We start from the raw sequence: 19,380 nt of genomic DNA, 5'->3' as shown, positions 1-19,380 counted from the left end.
AGTGACTGGCACCGTCCCGTCCCCTCACCCCAGTGACTGGCACCGTCCCCTCCCCTCACCCCAGTGACTGGAACCGTCCCCTCCCCTCACCCCAGTGACTGGCACCGTCCCCTCCCCTCACCCCAGTGACTGGCACCGTCCCCTCCCCTCACCCCAGTGACTGGCACCGTCCCCTCCCCTCACCCCAGTGACTGGCACCGTCCCCTCCCCTCACCCCAGTGACTGGCACCGTCCCCTCTCCTCACCCCAGTGACTGGCACCGTCCCCTCCCCTCACCCCAGTGACTGGCACCGTCCCCTCCCCTCACCCCAGTGACTGGCACCGTCCCCTACCCTCACCCCAGTGAATGCCACCGTCCCCTCTCCTCACCCCAGTAACTGGCACCGTCCCCTCCCCTCACCCCAGTGACTGGCACCGTCCCCTCCCCTCACCCCAGTGACTGGCACCGTCCCCTCCCCTCACCCCAGTGACTGGCACCGTCCCCTCCCCTCACCCCAGTGACTGGCACCGTCCCCTCCCCTCACCCCAGTGACTGGCACCGTCCCCTCCCCTCACCCCAGTGACTGGCACCGTCCCCTCTCCTCACCCCAGTAACTGGCACCGTCCCCTCCCCTCTCCCCAGTGACTGGCACTGTCCCCTCCCCTCACCCCAGTGACTGGCACCGTCCCCTCCCCTTACCCTAGTGACTGGCACCGTCCCCTCTCCTCACCCCAGTGACTGGCACCGTCCCCTCTCCTCTCCCCAGTGACTGGCACCGTCCCCTCCCCTCACCTCAGTGAGTGGCACCGTCCCCTCCCCCCAGTGACTGGCACCGTAACCTCCCCTCACCCCAGTGACTGGCACTGTCCCCTCCCCTCACCCCAGTGACTGGCACCGTCCCCGCTCATCTCCCCAGTGACTGGCACCGTCACCTCCCCTCACCCCAGTGACTGGCACCTTCCCCTCTCCTAACCGCAGTGACTGGCACCGTCCCCTCCCCTCACCCCAGTGACTGGCACCGTCCCCTCCCCTCACCCCAGTGACTGGCACCGTCCCCTCCCCTCACCCCAGTGACTGGCACCGTCCCCTCCCCTCACCCCAGTGACTGGCACCGTCCCCTCCCATCACCCCAGTGACTGGCACCGTTCCCTCTCCTCACCCCAGTGACTGGCACCGTCACCTCCCCTCACCCCAGTGACTGGCACCGTCCCCTCTCCTCTCCCCAGTGACTGGCACCGTCCCCTCTACTCACCCCAGTGACTGGCACTGTCCCCTCCCCTCACCCCAGTGACTGGCACCGTCCCCTCCCCTCACCCTAGTGACTGGCACCGTCACCTCCCCTCACCCTAGTGACTGGCACCGTCCCCTCCCCTCACCCCAGTGACTTACCTTCGAGGACCTCCACGCTGGCGCTGCAGATGGACTGCCCGGCCCAGTTGGTGGCGATGCAGGTGTAGGTGCCAGTGAACTCTGTGCCCACGTCCAGCAGGATGAGGCTGTGGTGCATGTTGGAGCTCGCCAGCTTGTAGCCGGGGGTCTCGGGTTTGATCCACAGGACGTCTTCAGGGGTCTCCTCCTTCAGCCAAGTGATTGCTGGAGCCGGGATCCCTGGGGTAGAATATATCTCCAGTCACATCCGGAGTTGCAGCCACATCATGTCCTATACTCCAGTCACATCCAGAGCTTCTGTTACATCATGTCCTACACTCCAGTCACATCCAGAGCTGCAACCACATCATGTCCTATACTCCAGTCACATCCAGAGCTTCTGTTACATCATGTCCTACACTCCAGTCACATCCGGAGCTGCAGCCACATCATGTCCTATATTCCAGTCACATCCAGAGCTGCAGCCACATCATGTCCTATACTCCAGTCACATCCGGAGCTGCAGACAAATCATGTCCTGTACTCCAGTCACATCCAGAGCTGCAGCCACATCATGTCCTATACTCCAGTCACATCCGGAGCTGCAGCCAAATCATGTCCTGTACTCCAGTCACATCCGGAGCTGCAGCCACATCATGCCCTATACTCCAGTCACATCCGGAGCTGCAGCCACATCATGTCCTATACTCCAGTCACATCCAGAGCTTCTGTTACATCATGTCCTACACTCCAGTCACATCCAGAGCTTCTGTTACATCATGTCCTATACTCCAGTCACATCCAGAGCTGCAGCCACATCATGTCCTATACTCCAGTCACATCCGGAGCTGCAGCCAAATCATGTCCTGTACTCCAGTCACATCCAGAGCTGCAGCCACATCATGTCATATACTCCAGTCACATCCGGAGCTGCAGCCAAATCATGTCCTGTACTCCAGTCACATCCGGAGCTGCAGCCACATCATGCCCTATACTCCAGTCACATCCGGAGCTGCAGCCACATCATGTCCTATACTCCAGTAACATCCGGAGCTGCAGCCACATCATGTCCTATACTCCAGTCACATCCGGAGCTGCAGACAAGCCGGCTGGTCATTACCTTCCACCTTCACGGACAGGGTGATGCTGGCGCCCTTCTGCACCTTTTTGTTTGTGAACCTCTCCAGGAACATGGGTGGCACTGGCTTCTCCAGATCTGCGGGACAAGACAAGAGGAGGTGAGTGGCAGTGTCCAGGACGCCCTTCGCTGGGGTTTATGTATGTAGCGCCCCCTCAGGTCACTACTTGTATATCACACACAACAGGACAGGACTGACCTCCCGCCTCCTCCGCAGACTTCTCCTTCTGCAGCTCCCCAGGTCCTGGAACAAGACAAAAAACATGCAGGAGAGTTACCTGATAGATTGCTCATGTCTGCTGTGCAGCGGCCACATAGAGCAGACATGACCAATCTAACCACATTTTATCCTGCCCACACACTGCAGACATGACCAAGCTATCCACATAATATCCCACCCACAAACAGCAGACATGACCAATCTATCCACATAATATCCCACCCACACACAGCAGACATGACCAATCTATCCACATTATTTCCTGCCCACACAGAGCAGACATGGGCAATCTATCCACATTATATCCTGCCCACACACTGAGCAGACATGGCTAATCTATCCACATAACATCCCGCCTACACAGAGCAGACATGACCAATCCATCCACATTATATCCCGCCCACACACAGAGCAGACATGGCCAATCTATCCACATTAAATCCTGCCCAAACAGAGCAGACATGGCAAATCTATCCACATTATATCCTGCCCACACAAAGCAGACATGGCCAATCTATCCACATTATATCCTGCCTACACACAGAGCAGACATGGCCAATCTATCCACATTAAATCCTGCCCACACACAGAGCAGACATGACCAATCTATCCACATTATATCCTGCCCACACAGAGCAGATATGACCAATCTATCCACATTATATCCTGCCCACACAAAGCAGACATGGCCAATCTATCCACATTATATCCTGCCCACACAGAGCAGACATGGCCAATCTATCCACATTATATCCAACACACAGCAGACATGGCCAATCTATCCACATTATATCCTGCCCACACACAGCAGACATGGCCAATCTATCCACATAATATCCCGCCCACACACAGCAGAGATGACCAATCTATCCACATTATATCCCGCCCACACACAGCAGACATGGCCAATCTATCCACATAATATCCCGCCAACATAGAGCAGATATGACCAATCTATCCACATTATATCCTGCCCACACATAGCAGACATGGCCAATCTATCCACATTATATCCTGCCCACACACAGAGCAGACATGACCAATCTATCAACATTATATCCTGCCCACACACAGAGCAGACATGGCCAATCTATCCACATTATATCCTGCCCACACACAGAGCAGACATGTCCAATCTATCCACATAATATCCTGCCCACACACAGAGCAGACATGACCAATCTATCCACATTATATCCTGCCCACACACAGAGCAGACATGGCCAATCTATCCACATTATATCCTGCCCACACACAGCAGACATGGCCAATCTATCCACATAATATCCCGCCCCACACAGAGCAGACATGACCAATCTATCCACATTATATCCCGCCCACACACAGCAGACATGGCCAATCTATCCACATAATATCCTGCCCCACACAGAGCAGACATGACCAATCTATCCATGTACATTGGTCGTACCTTTCACCGTTAGCCTGGCAGAGGAATAGGCTGATCCGGCGGAGTTGCTGATGTAGGTGGAATATTCTCCGGCGTCCTCCCGGGTCACATTGAGGATCTCCATGGCATGCACCTTCCTCTTCCCCGTCACCAGTATGCGATCTGAGGAGTGGATCGGCTGCCCGTCCTTGAACCAATACACCCGGGGGCGAGGAAATCCTAGACAACAGAAGTATACGGTCACTTCAACTCTCTGCCATCCTTCCATCCACAGGACATTGGACATTGTCTGTACCTTTCACTTTGATCTGGAACCTGGCTAAGGGGGTCCCAGGGGCCACTAGGACATCGCGGAGCTCCTCCAGGATCTGCGGAAGCTGCTCCAGCTCCGTGGCCGACTCCAGACTCTCCTGCTCCCTGCAGAGAGGGAACATACAGGACATCGTCAGGGCAGAAGAGCCGACTCTCCAGCTCTCATGGTAGAGAATGCAGCTCTGGAAGTGGCTGGAGCATCTTATGCTTTAGATGTAATTAGTGTAGAGTAGGAAAGTGTGGAGCTCCATAAAGGTCCCTGGAGTTACCTGGAGGCGTATCCCTGGGCACTGAAGTAGGACGAGGTCTCGGTGGCGTCCGCTGTGTCGTAGTCTGAACTGGTCACTAAAACACAGAGGGTTAGACAAGAGGGGAAGGTCAGACATGGTTGAGTGTTAGCTCTCTGGCCAGGGATCATGCTCCTCAGGTCACTAGGTGCATCTACTCACAGTCCACCCGGAGCTCGGCCTTGGTGGAGGCCACTCCCATCCTGTTCTCAGCCAGACACCTGTAGACCCCCATGTCTGTGGGCACCACGGCAGTGATGATGAGTTGGTGGCAGCCCTCCTGGTCCTCGTTAATCATATAATGGTCGTCTTCTTCTATTACTTTACCATCTTTGAACCAGCGCACATTTGGCATTGGTTTCCCAATCACCACGCAATCAAAACTGACGGGGTAACCGTCCTGCACCTCCTGGTTCTGGAGCTCTGTGATGAAGATCGGAGCTGAAATGAGAGAACATGTGAGTCAATGTGTCGTGTCTCAGAGGTAGTCACTGCCCCGCCCCCTGTGACATCATGAATCCCACCCTCTGACCTGTGTCTGATGTCAGTAATGTCATCTGCTGCTTGGCTTGCAGTTTCTGTTGCTCAGTGGGTCCAGTTTCTACCTTCATGATACGCAACTCGATCTTCTTCGGCCCTTGGTCAAGGATGTCGATCTTGACTTTGATTCCCATGGCTGAGAACATCTCCCTGAACCTGTGGGCGGCGATAGAAGCTTCTGACATCACTTCAAACTTGATGTAGATGTATTTGTCATCTTCACGGTAGGTCTGGTGGTCTATCGGAGGCATATCACCCTCATCGGCACTGACAAACAGCTCCTCCTCAGACATCTCCAGGGAAGATTTGGACTTAAAGATTTTGTGGAGCCTTCTGCCGGCCTTGCGGAAGGCATCATCCAGGTCACTCCCAGAGCTTTCAGTCTCACTGTCTAAGGAGGCTTTTGGTGGGATGGGGATCGGCTTCTGTGGAAGTTCTGGTTCTCCGCCACCTACCACCAGGTTTGCTGTGTGGGACACCAGACCAAATTTATTGGAGGCCTCACATGTGTATTTGCCGGTGTCCTGGAGCTCCACTGCGGTGATAATTAATGAGCAGGTCCCATCGGGGTAGTTGTCGATGTGGTAGTGACGTCCATCAGACAGCTCCTTACCATCCTTTATCCATCGGGCTATGATGTCAGTTTTGCTGATGGCCACACACTCAAGGTGGACGGTTCCTCCTGGCTCCACAGAGAGGTCCTTGAACGTCTCGGTAAATATGGGACACTCCTGTTGCTTTATCACCTTCCTTGCCTTATAACCCTTGAATGCGGCCTGAATCTTGACAGCTGCCTTGTCCATGGCTGGGTCATCGTCAAATATTTCGGACAAGTCAGGCTCTTTTATGGGCTCGGTTTTCTTCTCTTCTTTCTTCACCTCTGTGAAGTTTGAGGTCTCAAAATGCTTGAAGAACTTGCTGGCGGACACCGTCTGGACCTTGCTTCCATAGGTGATGGTGGACTTTCCTGCCTTTTTGAGATATGTGACTAATGATGGTGTCCCAGCTCGGGACTCATCATCAGAACTTGTCAGGGAAAAGTCTGCCTCACTCGTCTTGGACACATCTTCAGAAGTGTAACCGGAGAAATCTGCACGGCGCTCGGCCTCCCTTTTACGTTTGAGTTTTTCATCTTCTTCTGGGACCTCGGAGATGGAATCTAAGGTCGGCTCTTTGCTCATTCTTCTCTTTTTGCCAAACGCTTCCCATAGAAGATGGAGATCTCCTTCCTGAGCAGCTTCTGGGGGCAGGTTGGGTTGGGTGCTATCCTCTGTCTCCATTGTATAATCTGTCCTCTCCTGGGCCAAACCAAGAATCTCCTGCACATTTACCAGCTCGGTGATGGTTTGTACTAGAGACGGAATGGAAATAAAATCAGGATGGGTGGAGAAACATCTGACCCTTTATAGTCACACGCTATCTAATATATAAAGCTGAGTGTGCGTGTGTGTATATATATATGTATGTGTGTATGTGTATATATGTATGTATGTGTGTGTATGTGTATATATGTATGTATGTGTGTGTGTGTATGTGTATATATGTATGTGTGTGTATATATGTATGTATGTGTGTATGTGTATATATGTATGTATGTGTGTGTGTATGTGTTCACTAAAGGAATCTGCACCGTCACCAATATTGCGTAGCCGCTCTCTGTGACTCTGGGAATATTTGGTTTTGAGTGGAAATTATCACGCTGCGCTTTCCAAAATCCACTTATAACCCACCATATACATGAGCCATTGTCTGTTGCTGCTGCTACTGTTGAAGTTGGAAGCTGAGCCGTGATTGGCTGCTGCTCTGCCACAGGTCATTAATATGAGCTCCGAGCTGTGATTGGTTACTATAGGCAATGAGTATAAGACACTTTTGTGTAAGGTAAGATGGATAGAGACAGAGATAGGGGAAGACTGCCAGAGACAGACAGTCAGTCACTCAAAGAGACTGCCAGAGACACAGTCACTCACTCAAAGAAACTGCCAGAGACAGACACTCAAAGAGACTGCCAGATACAGACAGTCATTCAAAAAGACTGCCAGAGACAGACAGTCACTGCCAAAAAAGTTTATAAAAAAGGTACAGAGACAGTCAGAGACAGTCTAAAACAGTCTAAAGATACATATAAAATATTTTTGTTAACCAATTCTATTATGTTATAGCTAAGAGCAGTTACTTACTATCCCAGGCAATGCCAGGAGCTACAGCTGGTATATATATATATATATATAACGCCAGGAGCTGTAGCTAGTGATGTGTAAAACAGAAGGGCTTACTTTCCAAGGACACGGTGGTGGAAGTTTTGGTGCCGGAGGCGATGCAGGAGTAGGTGGCTTGGTCATCAGGGGAGACGTTTTGGATCAGCAGGATCTGCTTCTTTCCCTCAGAGATGATCTGGTATTTCTTCCCAGGATGCAGCGGTTCTTCCCCCTTCATCCAGGTGACATCACGACTTTCCTTGGACAATTCACATTCGAGGCGCAGAGTTTCCCCTGGAGCGGCCGGGCTATGCTGCAGCGGCTGGAGAACCTTCAATGGTTGAGCTACAAGTAAAACGACAAATTCTGGCAATGCAGGTCAGGAAAGGCTTCACTCTCCTGGAGACTGGGATTGTGGAGTTATGAGGCCATGCATGCTCCACTGGGAGATTTGGGTAAGGAATATGCAAATAAGTATTCCAGGTAATAAAGGAAAGCTTCCCTGACCCTCACGTTATCCATGACCCCGGACACTCTCTACGACTCTTCACCCTCATTTTTAACTCTCAACTATGACCCCTAACTCCAATACCTGAATCTCCTATCTGACCCGTCTCTGATCCTTGGTTCTTAACCCTCATTTCTGATACATAAACCTAATTTATGACTCTTGGCTCTGGAAGGCCCCCATTATTATAAATCATTATTCAGCGGATACTTTCTAAAAAATGTTGTGTTTACAGAAAGTGTCCACACCCCTTTATATTTTTCACTCTTTATTTCATTGTAGCCAATTGGTAACATCAAAAAAGTAATGTGCCCTCTGCCCCCCCCCAGTAATGTGCCCTCTGCCCCCCCAGTAATGTGCCCTCTGCCACCCCCCCCCAGTAATGTGCCCTCTGCCCCCCCAGTAATGTGCCCTCTGCCCCCCAGTAATGTGCCCTCTGCTCCCACAGTAATGTGCCCTCTGCCACCACAGTAATGTGCCCTCTGCCCTCCCAGTAATGTGCACTCTGCCCCCCCAGTAATGTGCACTCTGCCCCCCCAGTAATGTGCCCTCTGCTCCCCCAGTAATGTGCCCTCTGCTCCCCCAGTAATGTGCCCTCTGCTCCCCCAGTAATGTGCCCTCTGCTCCCCCAGTAATGTGCCCCTGCCCCTCCCAGTAATGTGCACTCTGCTCCCCAGTAATGTGCCCTCTGCCCCCCCAGTAATGTGCCCTCTGCTCCTCCAGTAATGTGCCCTCTGCCCCCCAGTAATGTGCCCTCTGCTCCCCCAGTAATGTGCCCCTGCCCCTCCCAGTAATGTGCACTCTGCTCCCCAGTAATGTGCCCTCTGCTCCCCAGTAATGTGCCCTCTGCCCCCCCAGTAATGTGCCCTCTGCCCCCCCAGTAATGTGCCCTCTTCCCCCCCAGTAATGTGCCCTCTTCCCCCCCACTAATGTGCCCTCTGCCCCCCAGTAATGTGCCCTCTTCCCCCCAGTAATGTGCCCTCTGCACCCCAGTAATGTGCACTCTGCCCCCCTGTAATGTGCCCCCCCAGTAATGTTCCCTCTGCACCACAGTAATGTGCCCTCTGCACCACAGTAATGTGCCCTCTGCCCCCCCAGTAATGCACCCTCTGCCCCCCCAGTAATGTGCCCTCTGCCCTCCCAGTAATGTGCCCTCTGTGCCCCAGTAATATGCACTCTGCCCCCCCAGTAATGAACTCTGCTCCCCCCCAGTAATGTGCATTCTGCCACCCAAGTAATGTGCATTCTGCCCCCCCAGTAATGAACTCTGCTCCCCCAGTAATGTGCCCTCTGCTCCCCCAGTAATGTGCCCTCTGCCCCCCAGTAATGTGCCCTCTGCTCCCCCAGTAATGTGCCCTCTGCCCCCCCAGTAATGTGCCCTCTGCCCCCCCAGTAATGCACCCTCTGCCCCCCCAGTAATGTGCACTCTGCCCCCCTGTAATGTGCCCCCCCCAGTAATGTTCCCTCTGCACCACAGTAATGTGCCCTCTGCACCACAGTAATGTGCCCTCTGCCCCCCCAGTAATGCACCCTCTGCCCCCCCAGTAATGTGCCCTCTGCCCTCCCAGTAATGTGCCCTCTGTGCCCCAGTAATATGCACTCTGCCCCCCCAGTAATGAACTCTGCTCCCCCCCAGTAATGTGCATTCTGCCACCCAAGTAATGTGCATTCTGCCCCCCCAGTAATGAACTCTGCTCCCCCAGTAATGTGCCCTCTGCTCCCCCAGTAATGTGCCCTCTGCCCCCCAGTAATGTGCCCTCTGCTCCCCCAGTAATGTGCCCTCTGCTCCCCCAGTAATGTGCCCTCTGCCCCCCCAGTAATGCACCCTCTGCCCCCCCAGTAATGTGCTCCTGCCCCCCAGTAATGTGCCCTCTGCCCTCCCAGTAATGTGCTCTCTGTGCCCCAGTAATGTGCCCTCTGTGCCCCAGTAATGTGCCCTCTGCCCCCTCAGTAATGAACTCTTCTCCCCCCCAGTAATGTGCATTCTGTCACCCAAGTAATGTGCCCTCTGCCCCCCCCCCCCCAGTAATGAACTCTGCTCCCAGTAATGTGCCCTCGCCCCCCCCTCCCCCTCCCATCCACATCGCCCGTGAAAAGTGCTGGATCAGTTCCTCAAAGAGGGAGTAGAACTATCTCAAGGAGGATCAGAAGGAAATGGACAGCATGCGAGTTACATATGATAGTCACAGCAAAGGGACTGAAAACTCATCACCGGGGGCTGAATACTCATCACCGGGGGCTGAATACTTATCACCGGGGGCTGAAAACTCATCACCGGGGGCTGAATACTCATCACCGGGGGCTGAATACTCATCACCGGGGGCTGAATACTCATCACCGGGGGCTGAATACTCATCACCGGGGGCTGAATACTCATCACCGGGGGCTGAATACTCATCACCGGGGGCTGAATACTTATCACCGGGGGCTGAATACTTATCACCGGGGGCTGAATACTTTCCATACCCCCGGTACATGTGAAGTCCTGTAGCCAGGGGGCAGGTTGAGCCGGGCTATGGCTGCTGTTCCTCTAATCAGAGCAGATTCAGGAGCCCTGGTGGTCAGGGGGACTCTGTGTTTCCTACCAGCCAGGAAGCCATGCACCGGCGCCAAGTCTGAACCGTCATCAGCCATGTCTGCTCAATGCACACTGCGCCCCCTTCAGGCAAAGCCACGAAATGCAACTTCAAGCCTTGAACCAAAGCCGCATGTACATCAGGGGGCGCTCTCTTATTGGGTTAGCATGTCCTCCGGTTACATCCACAGCTGCCTCTACAGTTCTGCTGGATTTCTATGTACTTCCTATATTTATATATAAGGCAGCTTCCTCTACATCAATGTCTGACTTTCAAGAAGCCTTAAAACACAACATGAGATAATAGCAAAACCAGTTTATGTCCTCCAAAGGAAACAGACTCCCACCTGTGAACAGTGCTCTTTCCATGTCATGACATCTTGTCAGTGCAGTGGAGGGACTGGTTTTGGATCTCCTTAAGATAGAGATCATTTTTTTGTAGACCACCTTTAAGGCATACAGTTTTACACCTGCAATGGAGAATGTATCTATAGAGAGCATGGTCTCCATGACCTCACTACTTACTGTTGACCCTCATTGGTTCAGTATCTGTAAGGAGCATGGTCTCCATGACCTCCCTACTTACTGTTGACCCTCATTGGTTTAGTATCTGTAAGGAGCATGGTCTCCAGGACCTCACTACTTACTGTTGACCCTCATTGGTTCAGTTTCTGTAAGGAGCATGGTCTCCAGGACCTCACTTCTTACTGTTGACCCTCATTGGTTCAGTATCTGTAAGCAACATGGTCTCCAGGACCTCACTTCTTACTGTTGACCCTCATTGGTTTAGTATCTGTAAGGAGCATGGTCTACAGGACCTCACTTCTTACTGTTGACCCTCATTGGTTCAGTATCTGTAAGCAACATGGTCTACAGGACCTCACTACTTACTGTTGACCCTCATTGGTTCAGTATCTGTAAGGAGCATGGTCTCCATGACCTCACTACTTACTGTTGACCCTCATTGGTTCAGTATATGTAAGGAGCATGGTCTCCATGACCTCACTTCTTACTGTTGACCCTCATTGGTTCAGTATCTGTAAGGAGCATGGTCTCCAGGACCTCACTTCTTACTGTTGACCCTCATTGGTTTAGTATCTGTAAGGAGCATGGTCTCCAGGACCTCACTTCTTACTGTTGACCCTCATTGGTTCAGTATCTGTAAGGAGCATGGTCTCCATGACCTCACTTCTTACTGTTGACCCTCATTGGTTTAGTATCTGTAAGGAGCATGGTCTCCAGGACCTCACTTCTTACTGTTGACCCTCATTGGTTCAGTATCTGTAAGGAGCATGGTCTCCATGACCTCACTACTTACTGTTGACCCTCATTGGTTCAGTTTCTGTAAGGAGCATGGTCTCCATGACCTCACTACTTACTGTTGACCCTCATTGGTTCAGTTTCTGTAAGGAGCATGGTCTCCAGGACCTCACTACTTACTGTTGACCCTCATTGGTTCAGTATCTGTAAGGAGCATGGTCTCCAGGACCTCACTTCTTACTGTTGACCCTCATTGGTTCAGTATCTGTAAGCAACATGGTCTACAGGACCTCACTTCTTACTGTTGACCCTCATTGGTTCAGTATCTGTAAGGAGCATGGTCTCCAGGACCTCACTTCTTACTGTTGACCCTCATTGGTTTAGTATCTGTAAGGAGCATGGTCTCCAGGACCTCACTTCTTACTGTTGACCCTCATTGGTTCAGTATCTGTAAGGAGCATGGTCTCCATGACCTCACTTATTACTGTTGACCCTCATTGGTTCAGTATCTGTAAGGAGCATGGTCTCCATGACCTCACTACTTACTGTTGACCCTCATTGGTTCAGTATCTGTAAGGAGCATGGTCTCCATGACCTCACTACTTACTGTTGACCCTCATTGGTTTAGTATCTGTAAGCAACATGGTCTACAGGACCTCACTTCTTACTGATGACCCTCATTGGTTTAGTATCTGTAAGGAGCATGGTCTCCATGACCTCACTACTTACTGTTGACCCTCATTGGTTCAGTATCTGTAAGGAGCATGGTCTCCAAGACCTCACTTCTTACTGTTGACCCTCATTGGTTCAGTATCTGTAAGGAGCATGGTCTCCATGACCTCACTACTTACTGTTGACTCTCATTGGTTTAGTATCTGTAAGGAGCATGGTCTCCATGACCTCACTTCTTACTGTTGACCCTCATTGGTTCAGTATCTGTAAGGAGCATGGTCTCCATGACCTCACTTCTTACTGTTGACCCTCATTGGTTTAGTATCTGTAAGGAGCATGGTCTCCAGGACCTCACTACTTACTGTTGACCCTCATTGGTTCAGTATCTGTAAGGAGCATGGTCTCCATGACCTCACTACCTACTGTTGACCCTCATTGGTTCAAACTGCACATAGTCCACACACCGCACATAGTACACAGGATCCTGCACATAGTACACAGGACACTGCACATAGTACGCACTGCACATAGTACACAGGATCCTGCACATAGTATACACTGCACATAGTACACAGGATCCTGCACATAGTACACACTGCACATAGTACACAGGATCCTGCACATAGTACACACTGCACATAGTACACTGGACATAGTATGCAATGCACAAAATACACAGGACACTCCACATAATACATAATGCACTGTTCTTAGTAAATGTGCCCCAATGTGATAGAGGAAGGGAGCAAGGCAATTTCTCATGCAAACACCCAACAGGTACATTATGTCTACAGTAGAGGTGGCATCTCCTCAGAAACCTAAAAAAGGCCCAAGAAACCGTGAGAATCTTGTGAATAAATATAAACACTGTCCAAAGGAATGGAGGAACCTGAGCATGGCCCTCACATGGAAGGACCTTTCCCATCTCTTCGCCCTCACATCTCATAGACTTCTACTTCTCATGGACCCACAATGATATTTAGGTCTTCACTGGAGATTGTACGACTGTTCTCTGGTGGAACAACTTACCGAGAACGACCAGTTTGGCAGAGACAACGACATCTCTGGAGGCGAAGGCCACCTCCCCGGAGTGATGCACCTGAGCGTCTTTCAGGAGAAGCGTGTACTGGTTGCCATCTACCAGCATGGACCAGTTCTCATCGGGCTGGATGGGCACGCCATTATAATACCAGGATGCCTCATTAACTGGCACCGCTTCACTGAGCTCACAGGTGAACGCTGCCTTCTCACCAGCGACAACCTCCGTATCAACGGGCGGCTTCACAACATCCAGACGCCACCCTGAGGTCAAACACACAAACACACACATAGGAGAGTCTGAGGGACAAGGTGTCTGGTCTGAGTGGTGGCTCCACATATCAGGGTGAGGGGTGGGGACCAAACATCTGGCCCTAAAGGCCTGGGGGGCCACACACATTATGTGAGTCCCACCTTAACCTTGAATTGTCCACATGACTTGTCATCACGTAAGGTTCCTTCACTTGATTGTCCCCTATTGTCTCATATCAACCCCAATTGGCTAATGAATCGTCATCAACACCCAATAATCCCACAACAATCCCCCTTATAGCAGCCCTCTTCTTCCACACCTTCCTGTGCTAATTTCTTCTCCCCACACCAACCCTCATCATTTCCATCTTCCCCGACTCTCAGACTAATCCCCACCCTCCCAAGATTCAGACCTGCTCTTATATCCCATCTCTTTAGGCAGATCTATCACATCAGTAACTGCATGAAATGTCACCTCTCCCTATAGTAACCAACCGTGTGTCCTCCTCCCGTCTGTCATCCAACAAACAGCAGATATATACCAGGCTACGAGCTTCTCCGCAGTCACATCACCCCAAACTCTGTATATAAGTGTCACCCCTCATCCTCATAGACTGTAAGCTCTTGTGATCGGGGCCCTCCCTCCATGTACTCTGTAATGTAATATTACATTTGCATTATTTCTCATATGATTTGTAAAGTTACAGAATATGATCCACCCACAACAACCCTCAACATCTCCATCCTCCCACAACGACCCTCATTATTCAAACTGTCCAACAGACACTCTGAGGGCTTCTTTAACATCTAATCTGATGTCCCCCAGAGCAGCGCTCACAATTCTGCTGGTCTATGCACTTTATACGTCTGTGTTATGGACCACTCTCTGGACAGGATATTGTGGATTCCTTTGATGTCCCTAACCTCACTCCTGAGACTTACCTGTAACTGACCTCATGGTCTGACACTGCAGTGAGAGCCTCCCTTTAGGTGCTTCATTTTATAACATGTCCTGACCTCGGCTTGGTTGACCCTGCTGTCTACCTCTGATGACTCCTGGTTGTCACCGGCCATGTTCTGCTCTAGGACTAAGCCGAAACCTGAAACCCGGTTATTACTTCCACTGAGGTTCAGGGGCTACAAAGTGAATCCATTTTTATCATGAGGACAGTTGATCCACAAGTCATGAAGAAACAGCAGAATTGTGACTGCAGCTCCAGAGGTGAGTGTGAGTAAGAGATGTGTCCTGTTATATGTACATCTCTTCTGGTGGTAGAGTGATAGGGGGACCATAGCAGAAGGGAGATGGACAACAAGCTTACCTCTCACATTTAGGAAAGCCGAGGACACCACGTCCCCGGCCATGAAGGTGACCCGGCAGCTGTCCTCTGCCATCAGGTTCTTCAGTAAGAGCAGATGGCGGCGGCCATTCTCAAAGTAAACCATCTCCACGGTGTCGGAGGTCTTGGCCGGCTCATCGTCCACCAGCCAGTTGTAGTTGTAGCACTCGGGCTTAGACAAGTAACACTCGAAGAGCGCCTCTCCTCCCTCCAGAGCCTCCACGTTCTCCAGACCCTGCAAAATCTTATTCTTCTCTAGAGGAAGATAGAGACAGAGCATGAGACATCCCTGACACAGAGGACCATGTGCCAGATGTAACATACAAAGACTGACCAAATTATGTCACATGCCCCATGGTAAAGGTGCACCAAAAAAGAGGTGCACTCTGTCGGGGCAGTGCAGGGGGTGCCAGATTCATGAAGAACCGGCACCAGAAATCCTGAATCTGGCGCCCCCTGCACACTACACAGGACACTGCCCATGGTACACACTGCCCATGGTACACACTGCACATGGTACACACTGCACATGGTACACACTGCACATGGTACACCCCTGCACATATGGTACAGACTGCACATGGTACACACTGCACATGGTACACACTGCACATGGTACACACTGCACATGGTACACCCCTGCACATATGGTACACACTGCACATGGTACACACTGCACATGGTACACACTGCACATGGTACACACTGCACATGGTACACCCCTGCACATATGGTACACACTGCACATGGTACACACTGCATGGTTTTTGATAAATGTGGGCCAGCTTATATAATAAAGGGTTTCTCCAAATTCATCACATGGCACCCTTTGTAACCTTCTGGTATGACCTGGTACAGCAGTTATTCATAGCACGACACTGGCTTGATGCCGTGTTCCTGAAGAGCCTCATGGTTAGAGGTCTGGTCTTGGCAGTATTAATGAGGAACCTCAGACAATGGCTCCTGACTGTATTCCTGAGGAGACTCTGTCCTCTCCTCATGGTCAGAGACCAGTTCCTGGCCACATTCCTAAGAATTCTCAGTCCTCTCCTCATGGTCAGAGACCAGTTCCTGGCCACAATCCTAAGAGTTCTCAGTCCTCTCCTCATGGTCAGAGACCGGTTCCTGGCCACAATCCTAAGAGTTCTCAGTCCTCTCCTCATGGTCAGTGACCGGTTCCTGGCCACAATCCTAAGAATTCTCAGTCCTCTCCTCATGGTCAGTGACCGGTTCCTGGCCACAATCCTAAGAGTTCTCAGTCCTCTCCTCATGGTCAGTGACCGGTTCCTGGCCACAATCCTAAGAATTCTCAGTCCTCTCCTCATGGTCAGAGACCGGTTCCTGGCCACAATCCTAAGAATTCTCAGTCCTCTCCTCATGGTCAGTGACCGGTTCCTGGCCACAATCCTAAGAGTTCTCAGTCCTCTCCTCATGGTCAGTGACCGGTTCCTGGCCACATTCCTAAGAATTCTCAGTCCTCTCCTCATGGTCAGAGACCGGTTCCTGGCCACAATCCTAAGAGTTCTCAGTCCTCTCCTCATGGTCAGTGACCAGTTCCTGGCCACAATCCTAAGAATTCTCAGTCCCTTTCTCATGGTCAGAGACCGGTTCCTGGCCACAATCCTAAGAATTCTCAGTCCCTTCCTCATGGTCAGAGACCGGTTCCTGGCCACAATCCTAAGAATTCTCAGTCCCTTCCTCATGGTCAGAGACCAGTTCCTGGCCACATTCCTAAGAATTCTCAGTCCTCTCCTCATGGTCAGTGACCGGTTCCTGGCCACAATCCTAAGAGTTCTCAGTCCTCTCCTCATGGTCAGAGACCGGTTCCTGGCCACAATCCTAAGAATTCTCAGTCCCTTCCTCATGGTCAGAGACCGGTTCCTGGCCACAATCCTAAGAATTCTCAGTCCCTTCCTCATGGTCAGAGACCAGTTCCTGGCCACAATCCTAAGAATTCTCAGTCCCTTCCTCATGGTCAGAGACCGGTTCCTGGCCACAATCCTAAGAATTCTCAGTCCCTTCCTCATGGTCAGGGACCAGTTCCTGGCCACAATCCTAAGAATTCTCAGTCCCTTCCTCATGGTCAGAGACCGGTTCCTGGCCACAATCCTAAGAATTCTCAGTCCCTTCCTCATGGTCAGAGACCAGTTCCTGGCCACAATCCTAAGAATTCTCAGTCCCTTCCTCATGGTCAGAGACCGGTTCCTGGCCACATTCCTGAGGAGCATCAGTCCCTTCCTCATGGTCAGTGACCGGTTCCTGGCCACAATCCTAAGAGTTCTCAGTCCCTTCCTCATGGTCAGTGACCGGTTCCTGGCCACATTACTGAGGAGCATCAGTCCCTTCCTCATGGTCAGACACTTGCTTGAGTCCCACAGGTGACTCTGTTACTCATCATGACCTTGTGGTCAGTCACCAGCCCCGGGCTGTGTTCTTGAGGACTTTCAGCCCTTTCCAGCTCCTTGATGCTTTTCTGTGGAGTCTTAGCCAGTTCTTCATGTTGGAAAGAAAGAGTTCTCCATGAGACGGCCAATTAAGGCCACCATGTAGGCGTGTGAAGTCCTATAGCCATGGGTGCTCCACTAGAGGGACTCTGGGAGATTCTGGGGGATACTTTGCAAAGTTTTCCAGGATGAGATAAGGAAACCCACCTGTTTAGCCACCTAGTTAGGCAGCTCCATGGCTATAACACTCCACACGCCTACACGGTGGCCTTTATTGGCAGTCTGTGTAAGGAGAAATCTTACCTCCTGACCCTAGTCACAAGCCTCTCACCCAACCAAACCAATTCCCTGCACTGTACTGAGGAGACCCAACCAGGCTGAAACATCATACAGCGCCCCCTACAGCCGGGGGTCTGTTTCTTCTGCAATAGATATACTGGTTTGCTTTTAATCCTGCATCATGTCATTAGGTTTCTTGTAGGTCAGGCCTGATCTCAAGGGAGCTGCTTACAAGGAGCTACAAGAGGCGTGGGTTTTCCTTATCCCACCCTGGAAAACTTTGCATATTTTCCCAGTTCCTCATGGACATAGACCTCTTTCTGCCTTCTTTCCTGAGGAGCCTCTGCCTCATGGTCTGTCTATGACTCGTTACTGCGTTTCCGAGGAGTCTCAGCCCTTTCTCCTGGTCATCCTCCTAAGGAGCCTCAACCTTTCCTCCTGCTCAGATACCAGATGCTAGAAACATTACTGAAAGTCTCAGTCCTCTTCTCCTGGAAGACACTAGCTCCTTGTGTAATGTCCTTGAGTTGGGTCATTACTGAATTAACTTGGTGTTCATTCAAGTGGACCCAGTAGGGACTATCCGTCCCAGCAACTCAGGTGTCTGCCGATTGGCTCTCACATGATCAAGAATATAAATACACCTTCATCCCCAATCTAAACTGCATGGCCGTCCTAATACCTAATAATAGGTGTGCAGGCCAAGAGTAAGCTGCACTCTGCATCAGGAGTGGTGACTTCTCCACCCTCAGTGGTAATTGTGTGGGTAGGGGGTAGTGCGGGGCCATGCACCCTCCTGCACAGCTGCCCTCCAGGATTTATCAGGAGCTCAGAGCTCTCTGATAGATGTGGCCGGAGAACCATCATACACCAGGACACTTAGAACCAGCGTATGATAAATGTGCCCCCAAATGTTTTTGTATCATATGACATTGATTGCTGTACCCCACTATTAGCCAGAGACAGAATACACGTTCCTTATACATGTGTAGCACCTGGAAGAGATAAATTACATTGTATTGACTTTAAGTCTGCAAAATTTGTTACATTTGCAGAATTGCACCTTGTCATTGGATGGTTTCCCCAGAACAGTAGCTACAGCCCGAGGCTATAAAGTCCTGTCTGCAGGTCTGGATCTTATTCTGGGCTCCTGTCTGAGGACATGTCTTTCTCTGCAAGCTTCTTCTCACCACCAGTCAGGAATCAGGTTGGAGGTCCTGCTATAGGAGCTTGGTGTAATAAATTTGGAGAATCCCCCCCACGTTAACACATGATGTATAATACTGTATAATACTCTCCAATGTGACTGCCCCCCCCCCCCCCCCCGAAACATGAGAGTCCCCATAATTATCAGAAATGTCATCACATCCTGAGGAATCAGAAGGCGTCATGTCAGGGTCTTGCTGCTGTTGCCCCTATATACTGGGTTACACCCGGGTTATACTCCAGAGCTGCACTCAATATATTGGTTGGTGGAACCCCATGCATGTAGCTCCGGCTTAGCACGTTGTTATCTACTGAGCTTGGATTACATATAACAATTGTATGACATAAGATTCAC

The 19,380-nt window shown here is 51.2% G+C and overlaps 1 protein-coding gene across 1 annotated transcript in view; it reads right to left on the bottom strand.

Moving 5' to 3' along the window:
* The window catches only part of LOC140107062 (obscurin-like), a gene marked incomplete at its 5' end in the record, with an annotated part of 89,565 nt that overhangs the window by 51,767 nt on the left and 18,418 nt on the right, over positions 1–19,380 (bottom strand). Inside the window, 11 exons of the mRNA XM_072131630.1 lie at positions 1,370–1,588; positions 2,469–2,564; positions 2,686–2,730; positions 4,136–4,333; positions 4,410–4,531; positions 4,696–4,771; positions 4,876–5,154; positions 5,246–6,604; positions 7,530–7,796; positions 13,496–13,768; positions 15,079–15,351. Coding sequence (XP_071987731.1) covers positions 1,370–1,588; positions 2,469–2,564; positions 2,686–2,730; positions 4,136–4,333; positions 4,410–4,531; positions 4,696–4,771; positions 4,876–5,154; positions 5,246–6,604; positions 7,530–7,796; positions 13,496–13,768; positions 15,079–15,351 — 3,207 coding nt within the window. The remainder of the gene's footprint in view (positions 1–1,369; positions 1,589–2,468; positions 2,565–2,685; positions 2,731–4,135; positions 4,334–4,409; positions 4,532–4,695; positions 4,772–4,875; positions 5,155–5,245; positions 6,605–7,529; positions 7,797–13,495; positions 13,769–15,078; positions 15,352–19,380) is intronic.

The sequence above is a fragment of the Engystomops pustulosus genome, unplaced genomic scaffold (assembly GCF_040894005.1).
Source record: "Engystomops pustulosus unplaced genomic scaffold, aEngPut4.maternal MAT_SCAFFOLD_109, whole genome shotgun sequence".
Taxonomy (NCBI): Eukaryota; Metazoa; Chordata; class Amphibia; order Anura; family Leptodactylidae; genus Engystomops; species Engystomops pustulosus.
This window is presented reverse-complemented; position numbering and strand designations above follow the sequence as displayed.